Consider the following 10,521-nt stretch of genomic DNA (forward strand, 5'->3'; position numbering starts at 1 on the left):
GGGAGTATAAAGTTTAATCAAACTCCTATGAGTATGTATAGATATATATATATATATAAAACTTTGCTCCTATCCCTCCTTTCCTGCATGGAGGATCGACTTTCATCATGGTGGAAGTATTACATGGTGTGCAGTTCGGTCAAACCATACCTACTTTTACTCGTCGTCTATAGTGTGCTATGCATGGACTACCAACAGTGAAACGGGCGGTATTCATAATCCATTTTTATTTTAAAACTATCTTAAATAATATCTTAAGATGCTAATACAGTCCTCAGATTGACTTATGACATCTTAAGATTATTTAAGACAATTTTAAAATAAAACGAATGGAATTATGATTACCGTCCCATGTTTACCGTTTAACAGTTAGAAAACTGTACTGAGTCAGTTTTTAAACGGGTAGCTACTCACACTGCGAACAGTCCATAGATAGCAGAGATTAGAAAGAAACATTGTCCAACTGCACATATCATGTTTATCTCTTCCACTATGACTTTCACCTGAAGCAACTCCTACTCCACCTCCTCCCCTCACGCCTAGGAGCGCATTATCTGAAATGATAAAAATTGTTCTGTTCACAACTTTTTAATGACAAGCGATGGAAAAAATCAATAATCTTGACTTCTTTGAAAATCAAGATTAATATCGAGATCGCTGAAAAATCATTTGGGCGGGGTAAAGATAAACATTTGCCTCTATTTTTTTAAATGATATTTTTAGACTTTCAATCTATTAATCACATTTCCCACTAGTCCAGGGGCATTATTCATAATGACCGGTCAATTTTATTAATTTGAACATTTTTACTTACATTATTCACATTGTCCAAAACAAGCGGACATTATCTATATTGGCCGGCCATTATATATAATGTTCTTATATTAATCATATTGCCCGTACATATAATAATATATATGTGTGCGCGCACACACGCACACACATATACAGTATCCTTCACAAGTTTGAGAATACCCTACGTTTTATAGATTTGTAAATAATTATTTGTAAATAATTGAAAAAAAGACGAAATAAAACATATATATGTTATCTGTATTATAGATAACGTACATATATATATGTACTTTTATTTCGTCTTTTTTCAATTAAAGATTTAATAACATGCTATTAAAATATGGAATTTTAATTAAAATGCGCTTCATAATCTTGAAATCTCATTAAATAGTTATCGTCATTTAGACGTCTTATAAAGTGTTTAAAACAAAAATGTATAGATCGTATCATATAATGGCTTTCATGTAAAACAGGATGTTCCCAAACTTATGGAGGGTACTGTATGTACATACATACACACACACACACACACACACACACACACACACACACACACACACACACACCGCGCGCGCGCGCAGTAGTGTTTCAATTTTATATTAATTTCCGTTGTATGAAAGTCGGTATGCAATAAGAGGGCAATAAATAGAGCAGATATAAAATTAGTTATAATAATTGCTATGTCTATTATTTCTTCAAATATACCTTCAAATTCCATCGCATCATATATATAATACAAGTGCATTTTTTATTCTATAGGAAAATTTATTATTGTAGTCTAAAGAATATTATGTATATTTATATTGTGTAATAAAAAACGGAAAAAAAAAAGAAAAAATGCTCAGCCTGCATTGTGCAGAAGGCTCACGTTAACTCCGCGCTGCATTCTATACTGTATATGGATTTTACAGTCTTAGTTAATTGCTATAATGTGCATCTAACACATTTCACGATCGCCTTGTCATCCTTCGTCATCGCTATTATATTTGTTTCATTATGCATTATATTCGAATTGTAATGCTTACTTTTTATAAATATATCTTCATATGTTTCTTTTTAACTGTTCATTGTACACAAATTGTTCCTGTATTTAACATAAAATATAAAATGACATTGGGTTTTGCTTTGGCTTGCATTACACATGTTTATTTATCAGAAGCATATTTTATATCCATTAATAAGTAAAAAGATCAGTTTACAAGCAAACAATTTTTTTTTTAATTTAATCATGATGAATGCATAGATTCACTCGATATAAAGTATGTGTTTCACTTTAGAAGGCAGATAGAATTGATGCAAAAGTATCGTATCTTTTTTACGATCATTAATCAATGTAGCTCAATTTTATATTGCAGTCTAAAATTACAAAACAAATTTATAATATAAAAATAAATCTAAGCAACTCAATTTTATATACAGTATTAAATATCATTTTGCCTAAATAAAGTAAAAACATTTCAAATACAGATGTAGACATCATTCTTTTCTTTTTTTTTTATATAAACGTATATTATTTTGCAAAAATAATGTTACGGATACATTAGTATTGTTCGTTTTGTCTTTCGGAGTCACTCCGAACGAATCCAGCGTACTTAAAATGTAGGATTCACACTACGTACGACATCCGTCATACGATGTCATAGTGTGAATCCTATATTTCAAATATGCTGGATCCGTTCGGAACTAAAATAGATAAAAAGCTACATCAAGAACGAAATTTATATTTACCTTTTGAAGAGTTCTATATTATTTAAATAAAAATGTCTACTTCATTTGCTTAAAAATAAATATTGTGTAGAAACAATTGTAATTCTGACGAAATGACTGCTCATCATGATTCTGATGAATTTGTATGTGTAATGTCATATGAAATCTTTTGATGAACTTTATACTTGAAAATTATATTTATTGAATCTTTATATGGCATAATTTATGCATGCCAATTTACTGTTGCATCAACTCATTTTGCATTTTCTTCAAGTGGAACATCTCATGCTCCATTCACACCAATAAGAACGTGATAATTTCTTAAATATAAATTATAACCATTTTGGTACATTTTCTTGAAATCTTGTATGACAATCAACTTCGTTAGAACGAACTGTCGTTTAAAACACATGTTGCCTCGTTAATAAATGTTTCTTAACGAATTTTATAATATTCTCATTCAAGATTACAAAATATTAGGTGTAGTAAAAAGAAATCCATTATTTTTGCAAGAAATTGAATGGAAAAATAATGGATTTCTTTTTACTACACCTAATAATACCATAAAATAATACCATTTTATCGTTATTTTTGTTCTATCTATTGCGCGCAAATGTGTACATTATTATAAATTCAGTTTCTTTTATAATAAAAATACAAGCGGATATAATAAAACTCAATGCTACAAATGAATTTAATCGATACGTGTGTACATTATTGTATTATTTTTTCCTTTTCAGTGTACAAGTAATGTTATGTCTACATGTATCATGTAAGGCACGCACAAAACGTGCGTGTAATCTATTCTATCTCTCAATGAGACACCACAAAGTGAGCCATGATATAATACTTGAGGCTATATGTGGTATGTGTGAAAACATGTCGGAGCCTCACATTCATTTAGCGATGTTTTATTGAAAGTTATGCTGTCTGGCCTCACTATAAAGTCGCGTTTCCATTCTCCTACCTTGACACTTAATCTTGAAGTTTAGTTCTTTAGAGGAAGTAGTCTGGCGTTCGCCTGGTAACATGTGGTTCTCCACGTCTTGGTGCTGGGTCAAATTGTAGGCTGTAACAAAAAAATCAAAAGAAAATTAATACCTGTACTAGTAAAGTTGCATCATTTTTTAATATCTTTAAACAATAAACATCTTTATATCAGTAAAATCTTTTAACAATAAAGGAAATATAATGTAGCATACATTTATGATTATGAGACGGTCCAATTTTGAACATGATATAATTCTGAACAAAATAAAATATTAGGTATACAACTGTTTCCGCCTTTTTTTCCGAAATTCGAGGCTTTATTGTAAAAAACTGGTTATACATTTATGATTCAAAGTATTGTCCACTACTTTCGCTGGCCACTACTTTCTCCCATCTTTCGAGTAGCGTACGAATCCCGCGTCGAAAAAACTGGTCATCTTTTGAGGCTATCCACGAATCGATCCAATTTTTTACTTCTTCATAAGACCGGAAGTGCTGGTCAGCCAGGCCGTGTGCCATTGATCGAAACAAGTGATAGAGGGAGCAACGTCTGGAGAATACGGCGGGTAGGGTAGGACTTCCCATTTCAACGTTTCCAAGTGTCTTGACCACTTCCGCAACATGGGGTCGAACATTGTCATGCTGCAAAATCACTTTATCGTGTCTCTCGTTGTATTGCGGCCGTTTGTCTTTCAATGCTCGGCTCAAACACATCAATTGCGTTCGATACCGATCGCCTGTGATTGTTTCAGTCGGTTTTAACAGTTCACACATAATACACTACGCCGAGCTGGTCCCACCAAATACAGAGCCTTGGACGTCAAAATCACCGTTCTTGAAGCGTTGAAACCACTCACGACACGTTCTTTCACTAATAGCAGCCTCACCATAAGTATTTGAGAGCATTCGATGAGCCTCAGCCGCAGATTTCTTCATATTGAAGCAAAAAATTAAAACCTCCCGCAAATGACGAGAATTTGGCTCGTAAACTGACATTTTCAATCGAGAATAACTTTATGATGCAGACACAAATCGACTAATGTTTCTATGGAGTTATGTTGACAGATGCCCAAGTTTATTGTATGACGTCTATGATCTATTTATTTCGATCACCACTTACCGCTAAAGCCATCTATAGGAAAACGGAAGCAAAGTTGTACACCTAATAGGATCCAATTTTCAAAGTTTCAATTTGATTGTTTCTGTTTTTATTCTATACGCAATGAGAGTTACCGAAGTTAACCTCAAAAATTGAATTCAAATTTTATTTTGTTCAGAATTATACCATGTTTGAAATTATTATCACCTTAACCTACATTTAAAAACTTTATCATTTACATTTGTTTAAAAAAATTTTAATGTACCAACATACGTTCAATATGCATTTAATAGATCCCAGTGATCATGCCGACACAGATTATTGGTATATGAATTTATAGTGTGTATGAATTTATTTATAGTGTGTATGAATTTATTCGAATATAATATAAAATTGATTACACAAACGTTTTCGATTCTTCGTTTAGGATCCTCTTCAATGCTATATCTCATAACGCTTACAACATGAGTGTCCAAAATATTAAAATAAAAACCTGTTATTACATCAAAAATCGCTTTTACATAAAAATTCGTTATAATAAATTAATGGTGTGTCAAGATGTGACGTTCCTTTGTCCAACATAGTTCCTCAAATTGACAAATTTACTAAATGTAATCGATTACATGATATAAATGTAAAATACATATTAAATTCAAAACTTACAAAACATGCTAAGTTATGTTAGAATGCCGCAAGGTGGGCCAGAAGATCAAAAAAAGTAACCAAAAGTACTAAAAGTGCTCTAATTGTTAAATTGAATATTCAGGAGTTTTTAAGGTCCCTGATATCGAGTTCAAACTTAAAAATTAGAAATTCAAAATAATGGATCCAATATGGCGCAAGAAAATGGTAAAAATGTTTCAATTGCTATCAAATTCAGTACTTAATGTCTTTTATGATTGTTGATTTCGAATCTAAACTCAAAATTTAAAAATTCAAAATGGCAGATCTAAAATGACGGAATAGAATGTTAAAAAAATGTCAAACCTCGTATCTTAAATATACTTACTTATTAAAATTGACGCTTTTATACATTTACATATACATATTAAGTGTCAAGCAAGTTAGTTAAAAAAGTAAAATTATTTTTTTTAATGATGTAAATTATTAATTAATAAACAACTTATATAATAAATGCATAATAAAATAATTATTAAATATACACACGCATGCACGCACACACAATTTAAAATATAGTAATTTTTATTTTTTGTAATTTTATGAAATATTATTTTTATATGATTGTTAATAATTATTGCATATGAATCTGTTATAAGTCCTATTATTATTAGTAATGATTATTTAAAGAAACATGAATTATTTGAGAGATTTAATATAAATGTATGCTAAGAATTCTTATAGTACAATATTAATTTTAATAATTTTAAAAATTATAAATTTGAAAACATTCTTTACTGAATATTTTTTTTTCAATGTTTATTAACATTAAATCCAAATAATTATTATTACATAAGGATTTATTTTTTTGTTGTCTATTGTCAACGTTATGAATTTTCAAAGAATTTACATCCTGCGGAGAGGTAAAATTTAATTGTTTTATTTCTTGGGATCAAAAGGGACAACTAGTGACAGTACATATGAAAGTCGACTAAGAAGTCGACATAGAGGTACAATATTTATAAAAATCGAATTTCGCAGTAGAGGTTCGAAGAGATTTTGATTGATAATTTAATGTCATAATACTGCAAAAGAGCATGCTTTAAATCTTATTTCTAAAAACAAATCGACTTTTCTTGCGGATAATGATTTAGAAATCATATTTCATGCAAATTTTAATTAACATTATTTGAAATAACATTCAAAACAAATAAATATTACACAAGGAATACTATTTACGTCAAAACGATTAATCGACAATTGTAATCAACTTTCTAAATTAGAAAATATATAGACACAAAATTAATAATCGCATTATTTTAAAATTTTGCATAAATGTATATTTATTTCTTTGGATAACATTAATAACTTTTCTAAATTGAATGCTGCTGATGACTGTTGGCCATTTTTGATCAGTTTTTGGTGTCTCTTGACCCACTGTGCGCCGTTGAGAGAAGTTCGATGATATCTGACGATACGTGAATCTCATGTGAGAGTATGATAAACAATCGATATTTATCACGCGATACAATTGTTGTAGAGAGAGAGAAAGTCTCACACTATAGATAATACATCTGAGTATATCAAATCCAACAAATCAGTAATCATTTTTCTAAATTTAACTCATTTTTTACTGTTTTATATGAATCATAGATATAAGACGTCTTTGTAGAATTCTCTCCTCATCCAAAACCTTTACCTCTTCTCAATCAAAATCATATATTGATTCCAGTCTCTCTGTTATAACAGAATGTTGTTGAGTATTCCAATTTATGATTCTTATGCTCGTTTATCCATATTTTTAACATTCTGTTCGTTTAGCCCACATGACGCTTTACATAATTTTGTATACAACATTTGATTTCGAGTGTTAAAAGACAAATTACCAATATGTGATCCTATTGGTAGTTTGTCTTTTAGCATTCAAATAAAGTGAAAAAAAATTAACATTATCTTAAGCGTATCGAAAAAAAGCAATCTTTTAGGAATAATAAAACTATATGCGTAATATATTCGGGAATCAATAAGTAAATTTATTCAAGTACTAAAAGACAAACTACCAATATGATCACATACAAATGTTGTATACAAAATTAAATGTAAAAATTGAGATGAGTCATGTAGACTAAACAAGCAGCTAAAAACATGAATAAACGAGCATAAGAATTACATAAATTTGAACACTCAACAACATTCTGTTATAACGGAGCACAAACTAGAATCAATGATTCTGATTGAGAAGTGATAAAGGTTCTAGTTCAGATCATAGTTTCCTAACCTTTTTTAGCTCACCGCCCCCTTCAAAATACTTTTTGTTCAGTATCCCCTTGATCGTAACCGTAATAAATTTTCTCTGAATTCTAAATAAAGCAACAAAACGAAAATTATACAGAATCAAATAAAAAATATTAAAAAATTATAAGTATAATATAAATTTATAAATATTTAAAAATTATCATTAATTAGAAGTTTGGGTTTGATGTGACGCTAGCAATCTGTTTATATTTGATTCCATTTTTGTTAGCAGCATTCTTAAATCTCCGCGCTCATTTGCAGTTGATTCCTCTTTTTCGTCAAAAGATTTGTAACCACTAAATCCACGTTTCAACTAATTAGGACATATGTAATAAAAAATTTTTTGTCATAACCTATAATGCTGGAATGTTTAAGAATTAAATGTTTATTTAAAAAAAATTTAGGGGATTAAATTTCTGGCGCGTTCTTTTATCCTTGCTTGCCCTTCTACTGCTCTTAGAACTGCCAAATCTTCTCAGCGCCTACCGGGGGATGATAACGCTACGTTGGGAATCTATGTGTTCTAGATAATAAGAGAATTCTACAAAGTCTTATATCTGACATGATCCACATAAAAAGCAAAAAAAAAGGTTTTTAAACTTAAAAAAAAAATAATTGTTGGATTCGGTATATTCAGATATATTGAGACTTTTTCTCTCTCCACAACAATTCGCATGATAAATATCGATTGTTTATCATACTTTCACACGAGATTCACATGTCGAACGGACAACTTCTCTCCATAGCGTTCTAATATAGCTTAGCTTTAGCGTAACATAGTAAGTTTCTGACATAGTAAGTTTTAAATATAACATGTATTTTACATTTATATATATATCATGTGATATTATCATGTAATCAATTGCAGTTAGTAAATCTGTCAATTTAATGAACTATGTTGGACGAAGAAACGTGTCACAACTTGATCATTAATTTATTATAACAAATTTTATATGTAAAAGCGACTTTTAATGTAACATAGGTTTTCATTTTAATATTGTTGATACTCGCGTTGTAAGCGTTATGAGATATAGTATAGATGAGAGAATAGCATTGAAAAGGATCCTAAACGAAAAATCAAAACGTTTACGCAGTCAATTTTATATTATATTTGAATAAACACATACATATTAATAATCTGTGTCAGCTCTTATTGACTGATTACTCGGATAATTTAATTCGTTAGAACCTAAACTATAACTTCCATATTATTTAGATTAATAAATCAATAGAATAATTTGCAAGTAAACATTACATTACAATTATAAAAGTATTAAAATCATACTCACAATGAATATTTTAAAGCATCATCCAGTTCCATAATTGCAGCTTGATTACCACAACGATAACAGTAATTAGGTGCTGAGAATATAGTTACGACATTGCGATCATGACACCTGAAAGAAGAGATAATACACATTATAAGCAGTATTATATATATAATAGAAACTTCTTAAAATATATCCTATAAAATATCCTTGGTTGTATATGTAGAAGAAAAAATATTTATTTTAATTTAATGAATCAAATCATACCAATTGTAACCTTCCATAACCAATTGATGAGCCCGTGAAACGAGTGTTAGTCCATTGGAGTGATTAAACGTTTCAGAAATATCTTGACCAAAAGTATATCCTGCTCCACGGGGTGAAATACCCCATCCTCCTCTATCATCTGGATCTGACCAAAGCAGATCGCACATAGGACCCTGTTAAATAATAGACACACACACACACACACACACACACACACACACACACAATTACAACTCTAAATTAAGTTCCATTATTACAATTATTATTATAAACATTACAAATGCTGATACTAACTTCATGTGGTACTTCCTGAAGACGATCTAGAGCACGTATATGATCTAAAGTGTCAATTGATGGTGACAGACCACCATGCAAACAAAATATTTGGCCATCTACCAATGCCGTTAATGGTAAATAATCGAATAAGTCCGTAAAGAATTTCCATACATTGGCATTTCCATATTTACGTAAGCATTCATCATAAAATCCATACACCTGTGTGATTTGTCTTGATTCGTGATTTCCTCGCAAAATGGTTATTCTTTCTCGATATCTTACCTTTAATTGTACAAAACAAATCCGAGGAAGAAAAAATAAATAAAAGTCTTATTTTTTCGAAAGAAATTAACGTACATATATGTGCTGTACAATTGAATAGAATACATTAAGTATTTAATAAAGCATGACAATTTAATAAAATTATAATAATTGTAAACTATATATTATACCTTAAGAGCTACAAGCAAAGTGACAGTCTCGACTGAATAATAGCCACGATCAACATAATCGCCCATAAAAAGGTAATTTGTATCAGGCGATTTGCCACCTATTCTGAACAATTCCATCAAATCGTGGAACTGTCCATGTACATCTCCGCATACTGTTACAGGACATTTTACTTCTTGTACATTGGATTCCTTAGCTAAAATTTCTTTCGCCTGAAATTTTTAAGTATTATAAAACACTATTACTGATACACATACACATATAGCTGTCAAAATCATCAAAAATAAAAATAGATTAATTTGTAACAAGTACAAGACAGTGTGTGTGTGTGTGCGTGCGTGCGTGCGTGTGTGTGTGTGCGTGTGTGTGTGTGTGTGTGTGTGTGTACACGTACATACAGTGTATTATTTTTAGTTGAAACTTTTTGCATGTTCCATCTTTCCTCTTTTTCTTTTTATTTTGGAAAAAAAATAGAAAAGATAAACTGGAAATAAAAGTTCAGCTAAAACAAAATAAGCCTTATTCCCTACGTACATAATATAATCATAATCAAAAAGTCATCTTTACAGACATATGAGATAATGTTATAAAAATTTATCATCAACTAATATGATAAGCAGAGCTCGGTCTTATTTTAAATAAAGAAAAAAATTAAAAACTTATTTAGTATTTATTATTTTAAATAACTTCTTTTGATCTATTTCTTATTTAATATTTAAAAGTTTTTGGAAATTATTTTGTTTTTTATTTTAAATA

General features: G+C 29.9%; 1 protein-coding gene across 1 annotated transcript in view; it reads right to left on the minus strand.

The window, feature by feature from the left end:
• Window positions 1-3,112: 3,112 nt before the first annotated feature.
• LOC108685790 (serine/threonine-protein phosphatase 2A catalytic subunit beta isoform) overlaps window positions 3,113-10,521 on the minus strand; it is a 9,767-nt gene continuing 2,358 nt past the window's right edge. The window contains exons 2-6 of the mRNA XM_018190758.1: window positions 9,768-9,977; window positions 9,334-9,597; window positions 9,040-9,212; window positions 8,794-8,901; window positions 3,113-3,571 (exon numbers count right to left, since the gene is read on the minus strand). Of these exons, the coding sequence (XP_018046247.1) occupies window positions 3,499-3,571; window positions 8,794-8,901; window positions 9,040-9,212; window positions 9,334-9,597; window positions 9,768-9,977 (828 nt within the window). The 3' untranslated portion in view covers window positions 3,113-3,498. The remainder of the gene's footprint in view (window positions 3,572-8,793; window positions 8,902-9,039; window positions 9,213-9,333; window positions 9,598-9,767; window positions 9,978-10,521) is intronic.

The sequence above is a fragment of the Atta colombica genome, unplaced genomic scaffold (genome assembly GCF_001594045.1).
Source record: "Atta colombica isolate Treedump-2 unplaced genomic scaffold, Acol1.0 scaffold16, whole genome shotgun sequence".
Lineage (NCBI taxonomy): Eukaryota > Metazoa > Arthropoda > Insecta > Hymenoptera > Formicidae > Atta > Atta colombica.